Source organism: Pteropus medius, unplaced genomic scaffold (genome assembly GCF_902729225.1).
Source record: "Pteropus medius unplaced genomic scaffold, Ma_sr-lr_union100, whole genome shotgun sequence".
Classification (NCBI taxonomy): Eukaryota; Metazoa; Chordata; class Mammalia; order Chiroptera; family Pteropodidae; genus Pteropus; species Pteropus medius.
This window is the reverse complement of record NW_024342467.1, coordinates 10,301,047-10,325,665: the sequence shown is the minus strand read 5'-3', so window position 1 is coordinate 10,325,665 and position 24,619 is coordinate 10,301,047. Positions and strand designations below refer to the sequence as shown.

The 24,619-nt window shown below is 40.1% G+C and overlaps 1 protein-coding gene across 3 annotated transcripts in view; it reads left to right on the top strand.

Annotated features, from left to right (window-relative positions):
* The window catches only part of CDCA7L (cell division cycle associated 7 like), a 56,897-nt gene that overhangs the window by 24,439 nt on the left and 7,839 nt on the right, over positions 1-24,619 (top strand). For 2 of the 3 annotated variants that reach the window (XM_039862519.1, XM_039862517.1), the window contains exons 2-3: positions 17,695-17,835; positions 22,847-22,984. In XM_039862519.1, the coding sequence (XP_039718453.1) occupies positions 17,773-17,835; positions 22,847-22,984 (201 nt within the window). In that variant the 5' untranslated portion in view covers positions 17,695-17,772. The remainder of the gene's footprint in view (positions 1-17,694; positions 17,836-22,846; positions 22,985-24,619) is intronic. The other variant, XM_039862518.1, reaches the window with a different exon arrangement.

Here is a 24,619-nt window from a genome sequence, read left to right as displayed (position 1 = left end):
AGAGTCCCACAGGAAGAAACAGTCATTCTGTTCCAAGTGCCAATAGCACCTTGTTGAAAAACACTGAGAGCTGACTTGTCCGATTTCATAATCTTTTAGAGTCCAGAGACATCTTAACATTAGCCTCACATTTCCTGTCTGCTGACCTTTCTGGAAAAGGAAATTACCTGGCACTTCCCGAGTGTCTTGGCTCACTTCCCTCCCTCTGCCAAAACTGTTTCCTTGGCTGCTCATTTGAGTAGCTCTTCCAAGCCCTATACTCGTACACGTCTGTAAGTTTCTCCTCACTTATATTTTCTCTTTTAAAAATAATGGATTATTTTTCTTTTGCCCTTTTTTTTACTGCAGTAAAACGTGCATAACAAAATTTACTATATTAATCATTTTTAAGAGTCCAATTCAGTGGCATGAAGTAGAGTCCCATTGTTGTGTGACCAACACCACTTTTATCTCCAGAACTTTGTCATTCTAAACTAAAACTCTGTACCCATTAAACACTAACTCCCCATCCCTCCCCTCACTGCCTCCCGCCCACCACTCTGTCTCTATGAATTTGTTCTAGGTACCTTCTATGAGTGGAATCATAAAAATATTTGTCGTTTTGTGTTTGATTTATTTCACTTAGCATGTTATTAAGGTTCATCTACCTTATAACATTAAAATTTCATTTTTTAAGGCTGAATAATAACCCATTGTATGTAGATACCATATATTTATCCTTTTCATCCATCATGGGTGTTTGGGCTGTTTCCACCTTCTGGCTATTGTGAATAATACTGTAAACAATGGCGTAAAATATCTGTTTGAATCCTGACCTTCAGTACTTTTGGGCAAATACCTAAAAGTAGAATTATTGGATCATATGGTAATTTTGTGTTTAATTGTTGGAGGAACCACCATATTGTTTGCCACTGTGGCTGCTGCACAGTTTACCATTCCCACCAACAGTGCACAAAGGTTTTAATTTCTCCACATTCTCACCAACACATTTTTTGTTTTTTTTTTTATAATATCCATCCTAATGGGTGTGAAGTAGTATGTCATTGTGGTTTTGATTTGCATTTCTCTAATGATTAGTGATGTTGGACATCTTTTTGTGTGTTTATTGGCCATCTATATATTTGGAAAATGTCTATTTAAGTCCTTTGATCATTTTGAAATTGGTTTTGTTGTTGAGCTGTAGGAATTCTTTATACTGAATATTAATTCCATATCAGATACATGAATTGCAGATATTTTCTCCCATGCTGTAAGTTAACTTTTTCACTTTCTTGATAGTGTCCTTTGATGCACAAAATTTTTAATTTTGACGAAGTCCAATTTATCTTTTTTCTGCTATTAACTGTCGGTTTCATATCCAAAAAACCATTGCCAGATCCAATGTCATGAAGTTTTTCTTCTATGTTGTCTTGTAAGAATTTTATAGTTTTAGCTCTTAAATTTAGATCTTGATACCTTTTGAGGGTTTTTTTTTTGTAGGTGGTGTGTTTTTTTCTTTCATTTTGTTAATGTAGTGATTAATTGTCATATGTTGAACCACCTTACATTCCAGAAATATGTCCCACTTGGTCTATTTGTATAATCCTTTTACTATGCTGCTGAATTTGGTTTGCTAGCATTTTGTTGAGGATATTTGAGTCATTATTCATAAGGGTGTACTCATACTTTTGTAGGGTCTTTGTTTGGCTTTAGCGTGAGGGTAATATTGGCCTCATGGAATGAGTTAAGGAGTATTCTGTCCTTCAATTTTGGAGGAAGAGTTTGAGAAGGATTGTTGTTAATTCTTTAGACATTGAATAGAATTCAGTGAAACCAGTGGGTCCTGGGATTTTTGTTGGGATGTTTTTGAGTACTGATTCAAATTCTTGCTAGTTAAAGGTGGATTCAGGTTTCTTGTTCTTCATGTTTGTCTTGGAAGTTTGTCTATTTCTAGGAATTTATTTCACCTAGCTAACCCAATTTGTTGGTATGCAATTGTTCATAATAGTCTTTTATAATCCTTTTTTATTTCTGTAAAGATCTTGCTTTATTTCAGTAAATTGGATTTTTTTCTTTTTCAATCTAGCTAAGTTTGTCCATTTTGATATTTTCAAAGAACTAACATTTTTTTTGTTGATTTTTCTTTATATTTCTTTTTTTTATTTTATTTATCTCTGCTTTAATCTTTATTATTTCCTTTCTTCTGCCTTTGGGTAGTTTGCTGTGCTTTTTCTAGTTCTTTATTGTGTAAATCTAGTTTGTTGGTTTGAGTTCTTTTTCAGTGTAAGTTTACAGCTATAGCGTTCCCTCTTAGCATAGATTTTTCTGCATCCCCTAAGTTTGGTACATTTTGTTTTCATTTTCATTTGTTTGAAAGTATTTTGTAATTTCCCTTGTGATTTCTTCTTTGATCCATAAGAGTACGTTGTTTAATTTACACATATTTGTGAAATTTTCAGTTTTTCTTCCATTACTGATTTCTAGTTTTCTTCTAATGTGATCAGAAAAGATAGTTTGTATGATTTCAATCATTTTAAATTCTGACTCATTTCGTAGCTTAACATGTGGTCTGTCCTATGGAGTTTTCCATATGCTTCTGAGGAAAATGTACATTCATTGGTTGGGTGAAGTTTTCTGTATATGCCTGGTAGTTCTGTTTGGTTTATAATGTTGCTCATTTTCTCTGTTTCTTTGTTGGTCTTTTGCCTGGTTCTATTATTGAAAGTGGGGTATTGAAGTCTCCAACTCTGGTAGTACCATCTGCTTCTCTCTTCAATTTTGTTTGTGTTTGCTACATATATTTTGGAGCTCTGATGCTTGGTGCATGCAGATTTGTAATTTTTAAATTTTCTTGGTGAACTGACCCTTTTATCAATATGAAGGTGGAGGGTCTTGCCTTCAACTTGTAAAAAATACAACATCTGTGAAGCGCAATAAAGCAAAGCACAATACAACAAGTTTCGCTTTTACTTTGTCTGATATCCATATAGTCACTCCATCTCTCTTTGGGTTTCTATTCATATTGAATGCCTTTTTTCTATCCTTTCACCTTCAACCTATCTGTATTTTTAGATCTAAAGTAAGTCTCTTATAGACAACATGTAATTGGACCCTTTAAAAAAACATTCAGCCAATCTCTGTCTTTTGATTGTAGAGCTGAACCTGCTTGCACTGATAAGGAAGGGTGTACTTTTGCCATTTTGTATTTGAACAATACCAATTTAACTTTTAAATGGCATAGAAGAACCCTACTCCTATATAGCTCTGTCCCCCCTTTTGTTATTGATGTCACAAATTACATCTTTATGCTTTGTGAACCTACTAACAAGTTTTTTATCCTCTAGAAAATAAAAAATGGAGTCAAATCAAATTTACAGTAGCACTGGTTTTTATATTTGTGTATTTACCTATATGTGATAACTTCCTATTTTCATATGGCTTTGAGGTACTCCCTTTAGGATTTCTTGTTGGGAACATCTAGTAGCAATGAACTCCTTCATCTTTTATCTGATAATGTGTTAATTTCACCCTCATCTTTAAATATAGTTTTGCCAGATACAGATTTCTTGGTTGACAGTTTTTTTTTTCTTTTAGCCCTTTAAATCTATGCTCTAACTCCTTCAGCCCTCCAAGGTTTCTTCTGAGCAGTCAGCTGACAGTTTCATTAAGGGTCTCTTTTATGTGATGAGCTGCTTTTCTCTTGCTGCTTTTAAGATTGTGTTGGGCTTTCAACAGTTTGATTAAAATGTCTCAGTGGGTCCTCTGGGTTTATCCTATTTGGAGTTCATTGAACTTCTTGGATTTCTATATTTGTGTATTTCGTCAAATTTGGGAAGTTTTCAGCCATTATTTTGTCAAATAATTTCTAATTCTTTTGCTTCCTCAATCTGATTTTGAGCTCCTTTAGTGAAATTTTCAATCTAATTATAGTATATTTTCAGCTCCAGAATTTCTATTTGGTTCTTTTTAATAATTTCATTTTGTTGATTATATCGTTTTGCTTACATATCATTTTCCTGATTTAGTTCTTTGTGTTTTCCTTTTGCTTTTTGAGCATATTTAAGGCAGTTGACTTTTGTCTAGTTAAGTCCACTCTGTGCTTCTTCAGGAACAGTTTTTACCTGTTTATTTCGTTCTTTTGAATGGGTCATATTTTTGTTTCTTTGTATGCCTTTGATCTTTTGTTGAAAATTGGGAAAACAGCTACCTCTTCCAATCTTTGCTGACTGGCTCTGTGCCACGGAAGTCATTCATTGATGAGATGGGCATTCTCTGAGCCCGAAAGCTTAAGTTCTCCCCAGGTATTTTCTAAGCATGTGTCTAGCCTGTACTTGCATGTGGCTTTCTCTTTTCATCCTTGGACACAGCTTCTTTTGAATGTCTTAATTTTCCAAGCAGTTTTACTCAAGCATCTTCTTGGGGCTTTTGATGGTCTATGTATGTCTCCATGCATACCTCTGTCCCAGGCACCTGCAGATCTGTAGTCCACTACAGTTTTCATGAGCAATAGGTGAAGCTTTTCCTCACTCGTGACTGACTTAGGTGAGACAGGGACCAGCCCTTCACGCAAGCCCCTGATTGGTTAGCATGTCGCAATCAACTTCTGCTTTGCTTTCTCCAGTTCGAGGGAACTGGGAACTAAACTGTGGCATCCTCCAGACCAAAACTGTACTGTGGAGGGGGTGGGACAAGGATGAATAAAAATACCACATATCCTACCATTCTGCAGAAGACTTTTTTTTGATTGGGCATTTTCTTGGCTGCCATAGATCTCCGACTATTTTCCAGAACTCCTGTCAGATTGGTTTAGACAGTTTCTGGTTGTTTTTAATGTCTCCTTGGGGAAATGAAGGCACTTCCCAGTTGACCATTTTGCTGATATCGCTCTCTGATTACTATTTCAGTAAGTTTTATAAAGCTTGCAAAATGCAGAAGTAAATACAAAGAAAAAAATTAACAATGATCATTATGAACACATATTAGTATTTATTGTGTACCAGACATTCTCTTGAGCACTTGACAGGCATTATCTTATTTAATCCTCAACATCTAAATAGAGCCATGGATTAAAACAAAGCCTCTGACTTAAAAAAAAACAACTGTACTATTCTAACTTTTGTAATCTCACTGTTCAGAAATAATCATTAATATTCTCATGCGTAGCTTTACAGTTTGTTTCCATTGCATTAATACCTATGTATAGTAGTACTTTAATCCATTATAACACATATATTCATTTTATTTATTCAACAAATGATTGAGTTCCTACTCTATGCCACCCACTTTTTTAGGCGCTCGATACAGTGGTGAGTGAACCAAAGTCTCTGTCCTCATGGCTTAATTGTGGGAGGGGCAGACAATAAATATGTAAAATCTTTTTTAAAATTATGTAATGTCAGATAATAAATGAAAAATAAAATAGGATAAATATTTTTAGCAGTACCCCAAGAATATCTGCTAGAACAGATATTCTTGGGGTACTGCTTTAAAAGATCGATAAAGAGAGGCAGGCCTTGCTGATGGGGAGACATTTGAGCAGGGACCCCTCCCTGAGCATAAAGAGACCTTTGTTTCCTGTCTGTGGAGCAGGCCAGGGCCCCGAGGCGGGAACGTGTTCGGTCCCTTCAAGAAATAGCAAGGGGACTGTGATTGGAGCACGTGGAGCAGACGGAGTGGAAAGGAACGAGGTCCCAGAGGGAGCCATGGTGGGAATGTAGGCTTTTACGCTTCAGTGTGGTGGGAAAGCAGCAGGAGAGGAGTGTAATTCAGAAGGCCTCTAGCTGCCCTGTGGACACAGGCCTGTGGCGGGAGCTCTGGGAAGCATTTTACCATGTGCCCGTCACTGCTCCCTTACGACCACGTGACTTACAGTATTTAGTAAACCACTTGCCTACTTCTATGTAATTATAAGCAAATGTGAATAGTGGGATGACAAGACTAAGTTATGGTAGGTTTACATTTTTTAAAAAAAATGTAGGTGAAATTCATGTAACGTCAAATTGACCATTTTAAAGTGAACAGTTCAGCAGCATTTAGTACATTCACGCTGTATAACCACCACCTCTGTCTAGTCCAAAACATTTCATTACTGTGAAGGAGACTGTCCCACAAGCTGGACCCATTCCAGGGTGCAGGTTGCTCTTCCCAAACCCCGCTTAGAGGCGGTCTGATTGTAATTGCTAACGCAAGCCAGCGTCCTCCCTTGCCTTTTGCTCTGTGCCGGTTCCTGGAGCAGACCCTTGTCCTGACCTGCTCCAGCGTGTACAGTAACGTCCCATACCTGACGGATTCATATCCTAGTACCTGTTTCGTTGCCCTGCCCCCTCCACTATAATTCTTTGGGGCCTGCCAAGGGGCGCGGGGGTCCATTTCCCCTCGCAGCCACCCAAGACTTGCCTCGGATGTAAGTTTCCCTTAATAAACTCAGTTACGAGCCTGGAGTGCCCAGCCTTCTTCTTTTGTCTTTCCCTCCCCTCTCCTCAAGGAGATGTCCAGTCTTGGGGCTTTTCTCTGGGTCCACATGTACTAACAGTCACCCTAAAAAGAAAACCTGGTACCTATTATGCAGTACTGCCCTGCTTTTTCCTCCTCCAGCCGCTGGCAATCACAAACCTGCTGGATTTACTTATTCTGGATATTTCACCTAAATGAATTCAACAACATGTGACCTTTTGCATCTGGCTTCTCTTAGTGTAGTGTTTTGCAGGTTTATCTACATTGTACCATGGATCAGTACTTCATTCCTTGTTACGGCTGAATAATATCCCATTGCATTTAATATATTTTTATGGCTGAATAATATTCCATTGCAGATTTTATTTCTTGCAATTAAAAAATTATTTAAACTGGTTTCAGGTATACAGTACATTGGTTAGACATCTATATAGTTCATAAAAAGATCTCCCCAAGTGCACTCTCCCTCCCCGACCCTCCACCTTGCCAACATATTAATGCTAACTGCATTTCCCATGCCGTGCTCCCCATCCGCGTGACCATCCATTAGCTACTAACTTGTACTTCTTTAATCCTTCACCCCATTCTCCCAACCCCCATCCCTCCTCCCCTCTGTCTGTCACCAAATTGTCCACTATAATTGTGAGTCTGTTTTTGATTAGTTTGTTCTTTTTATTCCTTAGATTTCGCATACACGTGAAATCATATAGTGTTTGTCTTTCTCTGTCTGACTTAAATACCCTCTAGGTCCATCAAAGCAATATCTTTTTCCATCCCCTTCTTTTTAGTCTGTGTGTGTCTTTTAATCTTAAGTGAGCCTCTTACAGGCAACATACAGGGGTCTTGTTTTCCTTTCCATTCATCAACTCTTTTTGTTGGAGCACTTAATTCTTCTCCCTTTGAGGTGCTTATCGATAGGAATGTAGTTGTTGCCATTCTTTATTCCTGTTTTCAATACATGATTTTTCTTCTTAAAGATGTCCCTCCAACATTTCCTGTAATACTGGCTTGGTGTTGATAAATTCCTTTAGCTTATTTTTGTCTGGGAAGCTCTTTATCTGTCCTTCAACTCTAAATGATAGCTTTGCCGCATAAAGTATCCCTGGTTATAGATCCTCGGTCTTCATCACGTCGAATATTTTGTGCCAAGCCCTTCTATCCTACATAGTTTCTTTTGAGAAATCAGCTGCCAGTCTTATGGGTGTTTCCTTATAGATAACGATCTGCTTTTCTCTTGCTGCTTTTAATATTTCTTTGAATTTAACCTTTGGCGTTTTAATTATGATTTGTCTTGGTGTGAGCCTCTTTGGATCCCTGTTTTTTGGGATTCTCTGAGCTTCCTTGGATTTTATGTCCATTTCCTTCACCAGGTTAGGGAAGTTTTCCATCATTATTTCTTCAAACAGCTGTTCAACATCTTGATTTTCTTCAGGTGTGCCGATCAGATGGATATTTGGACCCTTAATAGTGTTCCATATCCTCCTTAAATTATTTTTATAGTCTTGGTATCTTATCTCTTGCCATTCTAATTGTGTGTCTTTGGCTTTGCCATCCTCTAGATAGGGCATTTGATCCTTTTCTTCATTCACTTTGTTTATCCCATTTAATATACTTCTCAGATAATGTGTTCTTCATTTCAGGCTGGTTCCCTTTTATAATTTTCATTTCCATTTTTATGTTTTTTTTCTTTATCTCTTTGTTGAAGTTCTCACTGAATTTGTCTACACTTCCCAAAAGTTCATTGAGCATCTTTATAACCAGTATTTTGAACTCTGCATCTGTTAGGTTGCTTGACTCCATTATATCTGGATCTCTGTTCTTTTCTCTCATATGATTTCTGCTTCTTTGTCTTCCCATTTTGGTTGCCTTTCCATGTCTGTTTCTATGTACTAAGCAAAGCTCCCAAGTCTCCCGGTCTTATTGGTGTGGATTTGTGAAGCAGGTGTCTAGTGGCACAGTCCTGAGAGGGGTTCAGCTGCAAGTCAAACTTAGCCCAAGCCTCTACCCCTCCGGGGCCACCTGTTAAGATTCAGCAAGCAATCCACAGATGCTGTGCTTATAGTTGCTTCAAAAGGCCACACCAGAAACCAAGGCCAGCTGGCTACAGCACGAGTCTAGGTGCTGCTCAGCAAGGAGCACCTGACTTGCTGTGGATATACCTGGGTGTGGTTTAGGTGGGGCCCAAGTTGGGGGAGGTGGGTTTCAGGGAATCCTCTGGGCAAGCGACCTCTGTTATCCAGTCTGATGACATCACGGCTATGGTAGCGCTGTGTCTGTGCACTGGGAGTGGGGAGAGCTCAACAGGGAACAATGGATACCGCTGGCACTTGTGTACAGAGCGAGTCTCCCCTCGGCCCTCATTCTGACAATGTCTCTCTGCAAGTCCCTGGTGCCTCCTGTGTGCAGCCTAATCGGCACTGGTGCTCGGAGCAAGTAGGTCTGTCACTGTGAAAATCTGGTCATGGAAGGGGCCCCTTTAAGAGGCTTCTGCGCAGACCGGGCAGCCCTGCGTCCTCGCCCTGTCCTACCTTCTGCCGGTGCAGGGTGATTTCTTGGATTTCTCCCTAGTTGTATGGCTTGTTCATCTAGATCCCAGGCGATTTTTTCCTTGCTGCTGCTCCTTGTTTACGTCACAGCTTTGATTTGGTCACCAGAGGGATGCAGAGAGCCTCTGTCGTCTACACCATTTTTCTCCCCTCTCCATTTCTTGCAATTTTTTGGTCCCTTCATCTGTGGTGGACATTTGGGTTAATACCAGCTTCTGGCTATTGTGAATAGTGCTGCTATGAATGCACATGCACATGTATTCGTTTGAAACACCTGTTTTCAGTTCTTTTAATTATATATTATCTAAGAGTGGAAGTGCTGGGTCGTATGGTAATTCTGTTTGACTTTTTGAAGAACCAGCAAACTGTTTTCCAGATAAACCATTTTACATTCCCACTTCCCACATACAACTGTTCTAATTTCTCTACATTTTCATCATCCCCCTACCCCCATTTTTTGGATTAGAGCCATCCCAGAGGATATGAAATGATATCTTGTGTTTCTGATTTGCATTTCCCTAATAACTGATGATGTTGGACTTCTTTTCATGTACTTCCTGTCCATTCATAGATCTTTGGAGAAATGTCTCTCAAGTCCTTTACCCATTTTTTGTTGAGTTTTCGTTGTTTTAATGCATTGTAAAAGATCTGTATATTCTGTATACTAGAGCCTTACTAGTTATGTGATTTACAAATAGTTCATTCCGTAAGTTATCTTTCGTTCTCTTGATAATGTCCTTTGATGAATAGATGTTTTAGTTTTGATAAAGTCGTTTTATCTTTTGTTTTTCCTGCTTTTGGTGTCATCAACTTTAGGTTTTTGATTGAATTAAATACTAAATACTAATTAATATATAGTTATCGTTATTGAGAAAATAACATTTTTCTCTTTAGATAGTTGGGAATGTGTTTGTAGGGGGTTTACAAACTGTATGCCCTTGAATAAGTCTAGGCTGATGTTTGCTCCTCTTTAAAATGAGGGGAAGTACTCCAGTTGATGGGTGAGATCTGTCACACTCTGATAATCCTTGAATTTATGATCCTCTTAACTGTTTATAGTTCACATGCTCTGAGTTTATCCAAATTTTCTGGCAGTCTTTAAATCTCAGAATATATACTCCCCCCCACTTTTAACTAACCTGTTTTAGACATATATGACCAAATTTCTATTTTGAAACATTAGACCCATTCGTCCTCCCACCAGTTCTGTATAAAGATGTTTATCTTGTCACATCCTCCCTGTCATTGAGTGTGCCCTTAAAAATTGATAAGGCATTGCTAAATTGCTGGATGAGAATGATTCTTGTTTTAATCTCATTTGCGTTTACGTAGGGAGGTTGAAGACTTTTGAATTATAGCCTCTTCTATATTCCCTGTTCAGTGAATTTTCTTTTACCTATTTTATCGTGTGACTCTTGCTTGGTACATTTTATTTTGTATGAGCTTTTCAGTAACATTAATAATTTGTCATATTTGTGGCGGATCTTTTCAACTTTTTTTTTAATTTCTAAATTTTGTTTTCTTCTTTTAAATAAGAAGCTTTAAATTGTTACATGGTCCATGATATCATTGTTTTCCGTTTTGATCTCCTTTACGTTGATGCTTAGTTTTCCCTATCCAGAGGCTAGTTGTGTATTCATATTAATTATATTCTTCGTGGCCATCTGATTTATAGTATCAGGAGAGAAGCAAAATGGACTGTTTTAGTCTCCTCAAATAGCCAATTTTGCCTGCGTCACTTACGGACAACATCATCCCCTTTCATTGATCTGTAGTGTTTCTTTTATTAAATTGTAATTGTGTGTGCTAGCATCCATTTCTAGACAATCTGTATGTTCTACAATTTCTACATACTTTGCTTTTTTTTTTTGACTACGACAATTTATGCACATTAAAATTGACCCTTTTTAGTGTGCAGTCCTGTGAATTTTGATAGATGTCTTCAGTTGTATAGTCACTACCACAATCAGTTTTATCACCCCTCAGAAATGCCCTTCTATCTCTAGCCCTGGGAAACCACTGATCTGTTTTCTGTCTCTATAGTTTATCCTTTTCCAAGATGTCATATAAGTGGAATCAGACAACATGTAGCCTTTTACACTTGGCATAATGTATTTGAGGTTTATCCATGTTGTTGGGTCTATTAGTAATTTACTATTTTTTTATTGCTGAGAAGTATTCCACGGTATGGATGTACCACAATTTGTTTATCCATTGCTTAGTTGGTTTGGATTGTGTCTAGGTTTGGTATGAAAACTGCTAATTACAAGTTTTGTGTGAACATAAGTTTTCTTTCACTGGGTGTGGATTGCCTTGTCGCGTGGTAAGAGTATGTTTATAAGAAATTGCCAGATTGTTTTCCACAGTGTTTACCACTTTGCATTTCCACTGGCAGTTTGTAAGAATACCAGTTTCTCCGCATCCTTGTCCGCACTTGGAATCGCCATGTTTTTTTAAAGCCATTCTGATAGGTAGACCGTTGTCTCTCATTGTAGTTTTACTTTGCATTTTTCTAATGACTGTGGATATTGAACATCTTTTCCTGTTCTTATCTGCCATCTGCATATCTTTGGTAAAATGTTTGCTCACATCTCTTGCCCATTTTTTAATTGGGTTATTTGCTTTTATTATTGAGTTTTGAGAGTTCTTTATATATATGCTGGATATGGGTTCTTTATAAGATATAAGATTTGCAGATATTTCTCCCAGTCTGTTGGCTTTTCTTGTCATTCTCTTAAGCGTATTTTTCGAAGGTCAGACATTCTTAATTTTGACTGTAATTTATAAATTTTAAAAATCTGTATTGTGCTTCTGGTGTTGTACGTAAGAATTCTTTGCCTAACCCATGGTCACAATCATTTTCTCCTGTTTCTTCTAGAATTTTTATAGTTTTAGATTTTATATTTATGTCTGACCCATTTTGACTTAATTTTTTATAAAAGATGCAAGATGTATATGTTTCTTAGGAAGCGACCAATTTCATCTTAGAGATTTAAGGAAACAACAGGATTTAATGGTAGGGAATTATGTGAAGCAATTCACTTTGCCGTTGGTTGAAGAAATGCTTTCCTCTGTAAAAGGTCTCCTTTCACAGATATAGTTCACTCTGCAAATTCTGTTCTTTGCTATCAAAATTGTTTTCAAAAACAGTAATAAGGAAAATGAAAAGTGTGCAGATTTCTTTTATACTATTCCATAGGGATTAAGATGGAACTTGTTTCCAGGTGAAATATATACTAATGTTCCCAGAATAAGAAACATTTCCTGAAGCTTTATCAAAATTAGCTCTTGACTCAATTGGGCTTAAAGTGAATGTTTTTTTCTTTTAAAAATAAAATAGATAATAAATATGTTCCTCCTGGCTAGGAGGTAGTATTTTTTAATCCAGGAGGAATGGATTTAGATATCATAAAGATGTGGAAAAGCCTTAATTGATAAGCGCATGAGTAGCTAGTACCAAGTAGGAAAAGTTATGTCCTGCAGGAGGGGAACAGAAAATGGGCCCGAATCTCTGTACTCAAAGGATGTTCTGCAGACGAGTGCACAGGGATTGCCCTGGAGCTGTTAGAAATGCAGACTCTCACCCTATCCTGACCCACTGATTCAGACTCTGTAGACTTAAAAAAAATTTTATTGAGATGTAATTGACCTATAACATTATATTAGTTCCTGGTGTACAATGTAATTTTTTGATATTTGTAGGATTTCCTTCCTTTTTAAGGCCGAATAATATTCCGTTGTGTGTGCATGTGACATTTTGTTTATCCATTCATCCGTTGATGAACAGTTGGGTTGCTTCTACTTTGTAGTTTTTGTGAATAGCGCTGCTATGAACAGGGAAGCTATTTTTAATTTAAAATTTTTCTTTTTACTTAATTTTCTTAACGTTGTCCAGCACTATACCAGACACTAGTAGATATGCTATTGGTAATATTCGAAATTCTGAAATTTCCTTGGTGTCCTGCAAAGCACCACGAGTTCTGCTGTGTACTTTCCCTGAGTGAGTTTGAGATCCAGCCTGTAAATGCTTGGTCCTTAGCCTAGAAGCTGACATTTGAAAACTGGGCAATTTCTCACCAAGACTCAGATTCCTGGGTTCTCTGCAGAGGTGGAAGGTCGGGCGCACCGGGCCCCGTTCCTGCAGTTGCGGCTTTCCTGAGTGGAGGAGTGGACGCCCTTGCTGCATTCATGTCTTCAGCTCTCTAGTCAGCACCACCCCATGATGAATGGGGAAACGACAGGTCTCCTGGCCTAATGTATTGATATATTGTCACACTGGTCATATATTAGCAGGGTGCCCCTCTGAATCTTCTGTCAGGTCTGTTGTATGTAACTCCTGCCTTCTTTGTCGCATCTGTTACATATAGTTACATGTTGCATTGAAGACATTTGAAAATTTTACAGACTTCTGTTAAATCCTGGGGCTTGTGACTGTGAAACTCTTAATGCCTTTTGAAGTTAGGCAGCAAGAAGTAGTCCCGCATGCTCAGGAATGTGTGGTTTTTGCTTTTTTGAAAGTGTATTCTTTTGTTCCTGACGGGTTATTATAGTCCCTCTTAATGGCACCTCTGGAGCAGATGCAGAAGTCATAGATGAAGAATTGGGTGGACACAGGCTTTGCAGCAGTGGCGGGCTGGGACAATAACCCCGGAGCTAATGCATTGCCACCGGAAGCATTTATTCATATTGCCAGCCTCTTTTTCCCTTGTGTGTGCTTTGCTTAAATCATTACAGTGGCTGCTTCTCCTCTGTTAACCTCTATGTTAAAACAAGCTTCTGGGCCACTGGAGCTTTTTGATTCATAAAATGGTGATAAGTTAAAAGGAAAGAGTCAAACCAAGCCCCAGTCCCTCTGTCAGTGCCACTTTTTGGGACTGAACTTGGTGGCTATTATGCAAAGTCCAACATTCTTACACTTTCACAAGTCTAGTCAATGTTTCTGGTATGAGTGTTCTCTTGGAGTATTGGTTCCGACGGCCAATAAAACAACAAAAGGTGTCTAACAACAAAAGATGTCTTCGAAAAGATACGGGTGCTAAATACTGTTAAATTTACTTCCTTATGTAAAGTTTCAGTTTTTCCCCCAAGAACCATCTCAGAGTTAAGCTTTGTTTAGCATGGTGGCAGGTTTCCTTCTATTGTTGGTGGAACTCTAACTCCGTAAGTGTCTGTCCGTTTGTCCCTTGTGGTAATTTCATTAGATGGTTGGAGTGTGTTTGTATTAACCCTCTGACGTGATTAAACTTGTTATACTCAATTCTGAATTTGTGTTCTCTAAAAACCAAATGTTAAGCTTTCATTGATTGAACCATTAACTTTCTAATTGTGTTTTTAAACAGGAAGCATGCATGATAAAAATAACCAGATTAGGGATGAGTAATTTCTCAAGTGAACCTAACTGACTGTAAAATTAATTCAATGCACAGAAAAAAGAAATCAAAGAATTTAAACAACTTTTGAATACACAACTTTGTATGTGTTAGTGCAGCAGTCCAGTTGTGGTCTGGGGAACCCTAAGGCCCTTTCGGGGTTCCATGAGGACAGAGTCATTGTCGTAATAATACTAAGACCTTTGCCTTTTTCTGCTGTGTTGATATTTGCATTGATGGTGCAAAGCAAAGGTAGTGAAAACTGCCGGCCCTTAGCATGAATCAGGGTAATGGCAGCAAACTGTACAAGTGGTCACCACATTCTTCACCTCAGGGCACTCAATTTTAGAAGACAATGCCAGTTTCACATAAGAATGTCTTGTAGCAGTGAAAATTATTTTATTAAAATCTCGACCCTGGACGACATCTCTTTACTGTACCGCGTGATGAAATGGGAAGTACATGAGAAGTGCTTTTGCAGCCCCAAGTACAGAATTGTCAGGTTATCTCAGAGGAAAGATCTAGTATAAAACCACAAAGAAACTTTGAACTTGAATGTTGTTGGCAGTGTTATTGGTAGTGGTGCCAGTCTGAAACTATTGTGTATGTATCGCAGAGAGAGCCAATGGGTAAGTATATGAGAAATACTGGAAATTGGGGTTTTCATTGTGGAGGAAGGGAGATATTAATGTGGGCTTGAGGTTGCCGCGGAAGAATCTGCCATGTTGGATTTGAATTCAAGGTGTCACTATGAACTTCTGATTTAAGATACTTAAAATATCCTTGCTCTGTCCAATCAAAGAGCCTAGAAGTAATGATACTTCACTAACAAGGAGCACACTGAGTTCTCACATCTTGATTTCTAAATGCCAGGGCTTCCTGGAGAAAAGGCCATATCGAGGGCTGAGGCACGTGAAGTACAAGGCTAGCTCGGCACATTCGTTGTGCTGGAAAGCAAGGAGCTGCTCGGAGACTATCAGGTTGTATCAAACGGACACGGATGCTGGCTTGAAGGAGCTCCCAGTGGCCAAACTTGGGACAATTTGGGCATCAGAAAGAATGATGACAGTAATGGGTTACAACACATGAATAAAAAAAATCCATGAATCTGTGTGGGAGGAAAGAGGAGAGAGAAAGAAAGGAGGGAGGGAGAGAGAGAGGAAGGAAGAAACTAATATGTTACAGAAGGATGCCAGCTAATATTTGAATGATTGATAGATATGAAATCACCATTTTGTAACCTCTAATATAGTAATTGGTTCAGGCAAGAGTTATCAATGGATTCTGAAACTATTGAGTGAAATGTTATTAGGGAGAGAAGGATATTCACAGAATCTCAAACATCACCCTAGTTATTACTTTTCTAAATACAAAGGAGTAAATTATTTTCGCTAAGGAAAAATCCGGCTGATCTCATCTTGTCGACCAAACAGCATCGCTACTAACAAGAGACAGCCAGATATTCTGTGCTTTCTGAAGGAAGAACGCAGCACTACCTGTGAAGTAGTCTTGCCAAAAAGAAGCCGACTTGAATCTGATCGAGCTTCTAGGTTCAACTACCAAATTACTGGAAATCCAAAGGGACAGAGGAGTCTGCTACCTACCATCGGGGGAGGGGAGGACTGTAAAACAAAGCCTCCAGACTGGCAAACTCTACAGTCAAAAATAAGTCATAAAAAAAAAAATTAAAAATAAAGGAAACACGAGGAAGGACTTAAGAGACCTGTCGACCAATGTATGGACCTTATTTGGATTGTGATGCAAATAAACTATGAGTTAAAAAAAAATGTTTATAGAACTGGGAACGCAGACTGCATATTCGCTGAAGATACAGCGTGCAATGATACCACGTCTACATTTGCTTTAAAATAGTTTGAAAGGAGGGCGGTGGGGTAGGGATAAAGATGAAGCAGTGTTAGCCACGGACAAATAATTGCTAGGGGGTCCACATGCGTGTTCAGTATACTATTCCATCTACCTATGAATGTGTTTGAAAGTTTTTATAATTATGTTTTAAGAACCACTACTGTGTCTCCTTCTGCAGTACATTGAGAAGTATATGTCATCTGTGTAGGATTGTTGCCAAAAATATTTAATTTGAATCTATCAGGAAGCAATCAGAAAAGCTCTACAGGAAGACATTTTGCAAGATAGTTATCTTGGACTATCTACAAAATTTCAGTATTAGAAAAGCAGCAAAAAACAATGTCACACACACAGATCAAATACAATGCATGTTTCTTGCTTTATGTGTATCCCTCTTCCTCCGAGAAAGTTATGAAAGACATTTTGTGGAGACAGTTGCAGACCTTGAAATATGGATTCCTGAGAAATGATACTATTGAATTACTGTTAATTATTTTAGGTATGATGATGGTTTTGTGGTTCTGTAGGAGAATGTCGTTATTCTTGGGATATGTGTGCTGTAGTCTTTTAGGTTGAATTGTATGCCTGCAAATTATTTTAAACACATGAGAATTGGGTTGGCTCATATTAAATCACTGTTTTCCTGGGTCAAAAACAAAAGTCAGCCAATGCCTGTGGTTCAACCTAATAGTTGTTGAAAGAGAGAGAGAGAGAAAGCACATGTGGTGACATTGGGGGTTCCAGGTGAAGAATATAAAAATATTTGTTCTATGCTTTCAAATTTTTATGTGTTTGAAGTTTTTCAAAATTAAGAGCTGGGAAAAAATAGGTAGTTAGCATATAAAAGTGAACTCTCAGCAGATACATGTTTGTTAGGTTAAGTGTGCTGGCAACATTCTTTCTGGGAATAATTGCCTATAATAGCGTTTAAATTCTCTTGGAATTCTAAAGCTACTATAATTGATTCAGAATATAGAAAAGAAGGAAAGCTACTTATTTCATTGCATGAATTTTCATATCAGAATCAGCATATGACAAAGAAAAATAACTATAGGTGGGAATTAAAGAAAGAGGAGCATAGTAATATCTTCTGGAATCTTTTACATGATGACATTTAAAGACAGATCCACTTTTAGGAGAAAAATAGATCATTGGTTTTGCAGAAACTGATGCCTATTTTCTCTTTTTTTTTGTCAAGAGATGAAAAATGGCTGCTACCTGTGCATGCATGGCTTTGACATTCCCTGTAAGATAGGCTATAGCTCTAGAATTTGAATAGGAAAAGTTGTATCTGATCCTCCCTTCCCTCTTGCAGTGAGGTATCAGCTGAAGCGCATCTTGCTCAGGGTTATGAGGCCTTCTGGGCTGCCGGGCAGATTGATAAAGTTAGGAGATGGTGATGCCTAGTCTTCTCTAGAAGATTTCCCTAAGTGATTTAACAACCCCTGGTTTTATCCTTTTTTGTTTCGAATCCAAAACAGATCCCTAAAGAAGTGGCTGACATCTTTAACGCCCCCAGCGATGATGAAGAGTTCGTCGGTTTCCGAGATGATGTTCCCATGGAAACCCTCTCATCAGAGGAGAGCTGCGATAGTTTTGACTCACTGGAGTCGGGGAAACAGGTACGGATGCTTCCTTTCAAGGCAGGCATGTTCGTCTTGAAGCCTGAATCTTGGTTCAGGTATTCTTTTATTTGAACGTGGTCTGAGACTGTTGATATCAGTTAATTGTCGAGCATTTATCAGCATGAAGCCTTCATATGTTTTAAGAAACTGGTGAGAGTACCTAGCTCACTTTTGCTGTTTAAATTCTTTTCTATGTACAGTCTTTTTTTTTTTTTTTTTTTTAATAAAGGGGACCTCACATGATCAAACCCATTTTCTGTGCAACCTCGGGGCTGCTGCCTGAGGTGAGGCTGTATTCAGAGGCTCCCACACAGCTGGCAGGGATGGCTGTGCCGCCCAGCAATAGCACGCACCACGCAGTGCAGTGCAGGAATGTGTGGTTAGCAGGAGACAATTGCGTCTCTGCTCCCGCAGTGTGGTTCTGCTGGCACCTCCCTCTTGGAATTGCTGGGGAGAGCATTTTTCTTTCTTTAATTACTCTGACCTGTGGCAAATACAAGTCACAGTTCTCTTAGAGTTAGATTTCCTGGAGGTTTATATTGTGCCTTCGCAATAGCATGGCCAACCAAAATATCTAGCCTTGTGTGGCATTTTCTTCTGAGTTTATTGTGGCACTCAGAATCCCTCATTCTTTCTTGACCATGGTCTCTCCTAAAAAGGCTGTAAATTAAAACCACCTTGCTTCAACTGGCCAAGTTCAGGAAGGGAAGCAGTTAATTATATATAAGTGCAGGGCCTGCGTGATTACTTAGCTGGCTGTGCATGTTCTGGCCTCGGTGGGAGCGATTCTTTCGCAGGTTGTGGGGGCCTCCTGTCTCTGTGGCCCTCACCTGACTTGATGTCTCCAGAGCATTCGATGCCACCAGCCACCCGCTTCCACTTCCCGTGGTGTCATATTCCTCTCAGTGTCACCTTTTCTTCTTTGTTGTCATCTCTTCTGTTTTCTATCCCCATATGTGGATGTTGTCCAAGATTTTGTATTCAGACCTTTTCAAAGCTTAGTGATCTCAGGGATTGGCCTGTTTTCAGCTATTACCTCCAAATTCTTTAAGGCTTGGCTTCTCTCTCCAACTCCAGATGTATTTCTGACTGCCAGCTGGCCCGATCCTGATTATTCAAGGGAGATATGAAGCCCACCTCTTTCCCTCCCCAGGTCGTCTGGCTGGCTTCTCACTGTTACCTCTGTCCTTGATGTTCTTAACCCCTCTTCCTTTCCCATCTCCCCGACTCCTGTCCAGGAGTTGACGAATCTTCTGCCCTTTTCCTCACCTCCATCCCTTCCCTTCTCTTCCCTCTTCAGCTCCCAAGTCCTCACAGCCTTTACCTCACTTGTAGAACTGAGCTCTGGTCATGATCCCCCTTTATCAGAAATCGCCCGTCCCTCCATTTGGGCCTGTTGGATCCACCACGGAGGGGGTGGTTCTGAGCAGTGCAGGACGTGTGTAAAGGGCCGAGCCGGGGCCTGGCACACGGGAGGCATTAGAAACAGAGCAGGAGCTTTTGCTTCTGTGGTGACTGCTGCTTCTATGTCATCAAGCTTGCCTTTTCCTCTCAGTCCCCCAGTCTGACCCCAGCATGCCCTAGGTGGCCTGTGACAATCTGCTTAATCGATAAGAGTGCCCTTAATCGATCTACCTCCCTGGGAAGCTGCAGATGCTACATTTCCCTCATTTTACAGGTGATGAAACTGAAGCTCAGGGAGGTGAGATAACTCACCCACGGCCCCACATCTGAGCAGTGGCCGAGCTCCTAGATTTGGGATGTTCCAAATCTGGAATTACCATTTCTCCCCCCTGAGCCCCCATTGCTCGCTTCCCTGCCTGCCGTGTGCTGCAGTAGGTCAGACAGAAACTGCCCTGACTCCCTCGCCATGCACTGTTCCGCCCTGTGCGTACTCCAGTCCACGTTGTTCATGCTGCCTGTGTGCTCGCCGTTCATTTTTCTAGAGTCTACCCTGGTTCAGATCCAGTTCAGACACTGCTTCTTCCGGGAAGTCTTACTGGCTTTTCTTTCTTTCTGTGAACCATCATGCTTGTGTCTCCCGTATGTCACTGATCCTGTCCGTGATTACTTGTAGACCGGTCCAGCTCTCCCATTAAATGATAAGCTTTGATGAAAGGGGCCTCATACTCGGATGGTGTTTTCCAGCTTTCCTGGCCGAGATCGCTTACTTGTGTTGTCCGTTTTCCCTTGTTCCACGCATCCAGCAAGCATTGCGAACGAGCCACCCATGGGGTAGAAGCGGGAGGCTCGTCTGCCTTTGCTCACTCGGCCTGTCATCACTTTCCAGTCTGTTTCTGCACGTCATACGCGCTTCAAAATAAAAAAAGCAGCCACTCTTATCTCCTCTTCCTGTTATTTGCTTACCTCCTTGATCGTGATGACCAAGGCTCACAACATATTGCCTAGTTTTGATTTTAAAAGATAACAGATCCCAGAGAGCAGAGAGCCGTGTGAGGGTTGTAACCAAGAATGCAGCGAGGCTGTGCAGAGTAGATGTTTGCTTCATACAGACCCACGTTAAACACCTTTTTTACACCTTGTGGAATAAGGAGAATAATAAGCACAGGCCTTGGTTTAGGCCTATAGTTGTTCTTCTCTATCAGAACTGGCCACCAAGGATACTGATTTCTCGCAGGCTGACAACTCAAAAGATAGAAAGAACAAGAGGACTGCACGGTTGGCACTTGCTGCTCCAAGGTGTGATCTAGGCAGAGACTTTGGGTATACAGTGAAATTTACACGTGGACCCCACTGCCCTAAAGCAGCCTGCAGGGGCCGGCTAAGGGCTCTATGAAACAGATGTTTCCTGCCCTCGGAGGTAGCAGGTTCATGGTGGGTTTCCTTGGGAGCCAGCTGTGCACTGCTCTTCCTTAATCATAAACCCCGTCCTGCTGGTTCCCTACCCAGGGCCCACACACTCTCCATCCTTCTCAACCGGCCCAGGAAGCTGCACCGACTTGCACACAGTATGTATAGCAATGCCAACTTTCGCCTCCCTTAAACACGTTTTTGAATTTCACTTTAAAGAAACTTCCCGTTTGCGTCTCTCCCCTTTTTTTTTTTTGAAGCAGCTGCACCACAGCTATCAACAAAGGAACAAAGTAATTTAGCTTTGAGCACACACTCATTCCAATTACCCATAATAATTCATAGGAGACATTTTTAAGCTTAAAAAAAAAATGCTGGATATAGGCAGTTCTTTCTCTATCCCCCTGTAAGTTTTTCCAGTTGTCTATTATATCTGTTTTTCTCCAGAGATTATCTGAGCTCAAAGAAGTATGTAATTAAAGTCAGGAAAAGGCATCGGGAGGAGATAAAGACTCCTCAACCAAATGTGGTGTGATGAGGGGTCATTGCTCTATCGGGTGTGGGAGGGAGATGTCGGAGGCAGCTGGGAGGAGACTATTCGTGGGTCTCCTTTCTGATTTGCAGTTCTTTTCCCTCTGCTTTCTTTCAAGCACGTCATTTAGAGAGCCCAGTTTCCATTTTATTAGTTCAAAAGAAAGAAAAAGTCATCACTGGAAAACGTTCTTCTTTTTAAGAGTCGTACAGTATCGTCTGCTCACTGGGGCCTGTTGGTTGCTGGTCGCTCACCAGCTGAGACTCCTGTGGGCCGTGGAAGGTTGGAGCTTTCCATCCACCCCAAGGCGGTTGGTAAAGGAGCCACTGAAGTCACCTCAGGGAGGGGAGTAAAAGTCTCCAGTCCTGCTGGTGGGATTGCAGGTTGATATAGCCACTGTGGAAAACAGCTTCAAGATTCCTCAAAAACTTAACATGGAACTACCTTACGATTCAGTCATTCCACTTTGGGGTATTTATCTGAAGAAATCTAAAACACTTAATTCTAAAAGATATCTGCACCACTAAATTCACGGCAGTGCTGTTTACAATAGCCAAGATGTGGAAGCAGCCTAAATGCCCATCAATAGATGATTGGATAAAGAAGTGGTACATATATAGAGTGGAATATTACTCAGCCATAAAAAAAAATGAAATAGTAACCATTTGTGATAACATGCATGGATCTAGAGGGTATTATGCTAAGTAACATAAGTCAGATAGAGAAAGACAAACACCACATGATCCCACTCATATGTGGAATCTGAAGAACAAAAGCAAACAAAACAGAAACAGATTCGTAGATAGAACATTTTGGTAGTTGCCAGATGGGAAGGAGCTGGGCTGGGTGAAAAAGCTGAAGTGTTTAAGAAGTACAAATCGGTAGTTACAAAATAGTCACGGGGATGTAAAGTACAGCGTAGGTCAGTAATATTGTAATTATGTATGGTGCCAGGTAGGTGCTAGACTAATCGGGGGAATCACTTCGTACATTATATAAATGTCTATAACCACTGTGCTCTACACCTGAAACTAATATAATATTGACCGTCAACTTTAAATGGAAAAAAAAAAAGTCTCCAGTCCTTTCCTACAGAGATACGTGCCATCTGTGGAAGGGAGGCCCGCTCGCCGACTTGGAGGAGACGGGCTTAGGTGGCTGTGTGAAAGGAAAGCCGGTGTGTGGGAGGGAGCAGTTTTCCCTCATGTCGTCTTCCCATGTGTTTTTGGTTCTGTGAAAGCGTTCCAGCCCTGGCAGGAGAAACTGAATTCCACCAGCACTTACCAGTCACGCAAGAAGCTGGCTGAGGCTGTGGACATATACTGAGTTTTTGAAATCAATTCGTGGGCCTAAATTTCTGTAAGCTATAGAAAACGTGTGTGTGTGTGTGTGTGATGGTAAAATACACATAACATGAAATTTGCCATTTTAATCATTTTTAAGTACAAAAAAGTTCCCAGTTTCTTGCCAACAAGATACTAAGTGGCATTAAGTAGACTCACAGGGTTGTGCAGCTGTCACCATTATCTATTCGCAGGATGTTTTCATGTCTCAAACAGAAACTCTGTACCCATTAAACAATAACTCCCATTGCCCCCCAGTCCCTGGTAGCCACTGTTCTTTTTTTCTTTCGTTCCATGTGACATATGTGTGTTTTTAATTTAGCAGGATGTGCGCTTCCGTTCCAAATACTTCACAGAAGAGCTAAGAAGAATTTTTATAGAGGACACTGACTCAGAGACAGAAGATTTTGAAGGATTTACGCAGAGTGATCTGAATGTAAACAGTAACCCAGAAGTAAAGGTAATAATGATCAACATGAGGAAGTGTGGGTTGTAATACTTTTAGTTCTGCTTCTGAATTTTTTTTTTTTTTTTGCCTGTAAGAAGCCACTTCACAGGTGAAAAGGAATTCCTTTTTCTTACATGATTATCTTCTAAGCCAGTTAACAGAATATGAAAATTGCTCTTCTAAGGCAAATTCCTGGTCCACTAATCCATTATCCTCGCATAGAAAAACCAGTTTTCTTCCTTTGGTGCCTTTGGAGTGTGGGGGGCTGTGTCCCAGGTGTCTCTTATTGTCCCTTATCAAAGAATTTATTTCAGACTTTTCGAACCTCTTTATCTAAAAAGAGGAGGATCTATCTGGGAGTAACAAGTTTCTTAAAGTCATTTCTTCTTGTGTGTGAACTAAAGTTCTTGGGTTCGGAGTTAATTTGGCAAAGATTTAACTGTGGTACAAAGTGTTACCCTGTGCATTCTCGATATGGGGGCTGACATGCTTTTTAATGGTAAAGGTGACCCAGGCCTGCTTGAGTCCCGAGGACAATCTGCTCTCAGGACTTTGCCATCAAGAGACCTGTTGGTTGATTTCTTCTTATTTCATAATGTTTAGGCCAGTTTATTGCCAACTAGTATTTGAATCTCAGGGTCACTTTAAAGAACAGCCTTTGGATTTCTTTTAGGCATAAAAGCATTTTCTGCTAACTGAAAAATAGCATACATTTATCCAAAAAAAATCAGTATAGCACTTCCTTCTTCGGTATTGAGGTAAAGGATGGAAGTTAAGCTTCTTCACGTTCAGATGCTCCTGCCGAACCACATCTGGCGTGGAACCTATATGGAAGTTTAAATAAGCTGCTTGCTCTGTCCCCCGCCTTTTCCTAGGGGGAACTTAAGGCCCGAAAGCCCTAATGGTAGGCTGCCTTGTTTGATGGTGACTTTTTTCTTCTGTGAATAGCAGCACGGAGCTGTGCCAGCCTGTGGGCCCCAGCCCTCCCTTGGTTTCTTTACAGAAGCTGTTTTTATGGCAGTTCATGTGTTCTGGCTAGCAAGTCTCCATTCCCTTCCCAGCAAGACGCTAAGATCCTTCCAAACCCTGATGGATATCATCTACTCTTAGTGGCTTATTTATCTTCTGTTCTTTAAATGATGGCTGGTTATTCAAAGGATTTGTGTTTCCAGCAAAAGAAAGTAAATTACCCCAGAAGTCTTTTCTCCCCGCTCATGGTCAATGAATTTAGGATATTAATTGTGACATGTTATGTCGACTCTGATATAACTCATAGCTCAGGGGAGGTTCACCTGCAACTTTTATTTTAAAATTTAGTGAGGAAACAAGCCCTGTTTTCTCCCTTTCCAGCTTCCTGCCCACTCTAGTGGGAACTGGTGAGACCACCTTTCCAGATGATGGGAAATCGTCATAGCCCGGTGCCTAGTGGTCTTTAGCCAGAGTTGAAGCAGCCACAGCAGGGGTGCTGGCCCTTGCGTTCTTTCCCTCGGGTCTGAGTGTCCACTGGTATTTTGACAGTTTGCTGTTTCCCTACTTCAGTCCTTCGTTGTAAGCTACTCCCCATCCTTGGTGAAGGGAGGTGGGTAAGATGATGATTATGATAAATAAGCCAGTCTGGGGATATGTCCTCTGAAGTTGCCCAACAGT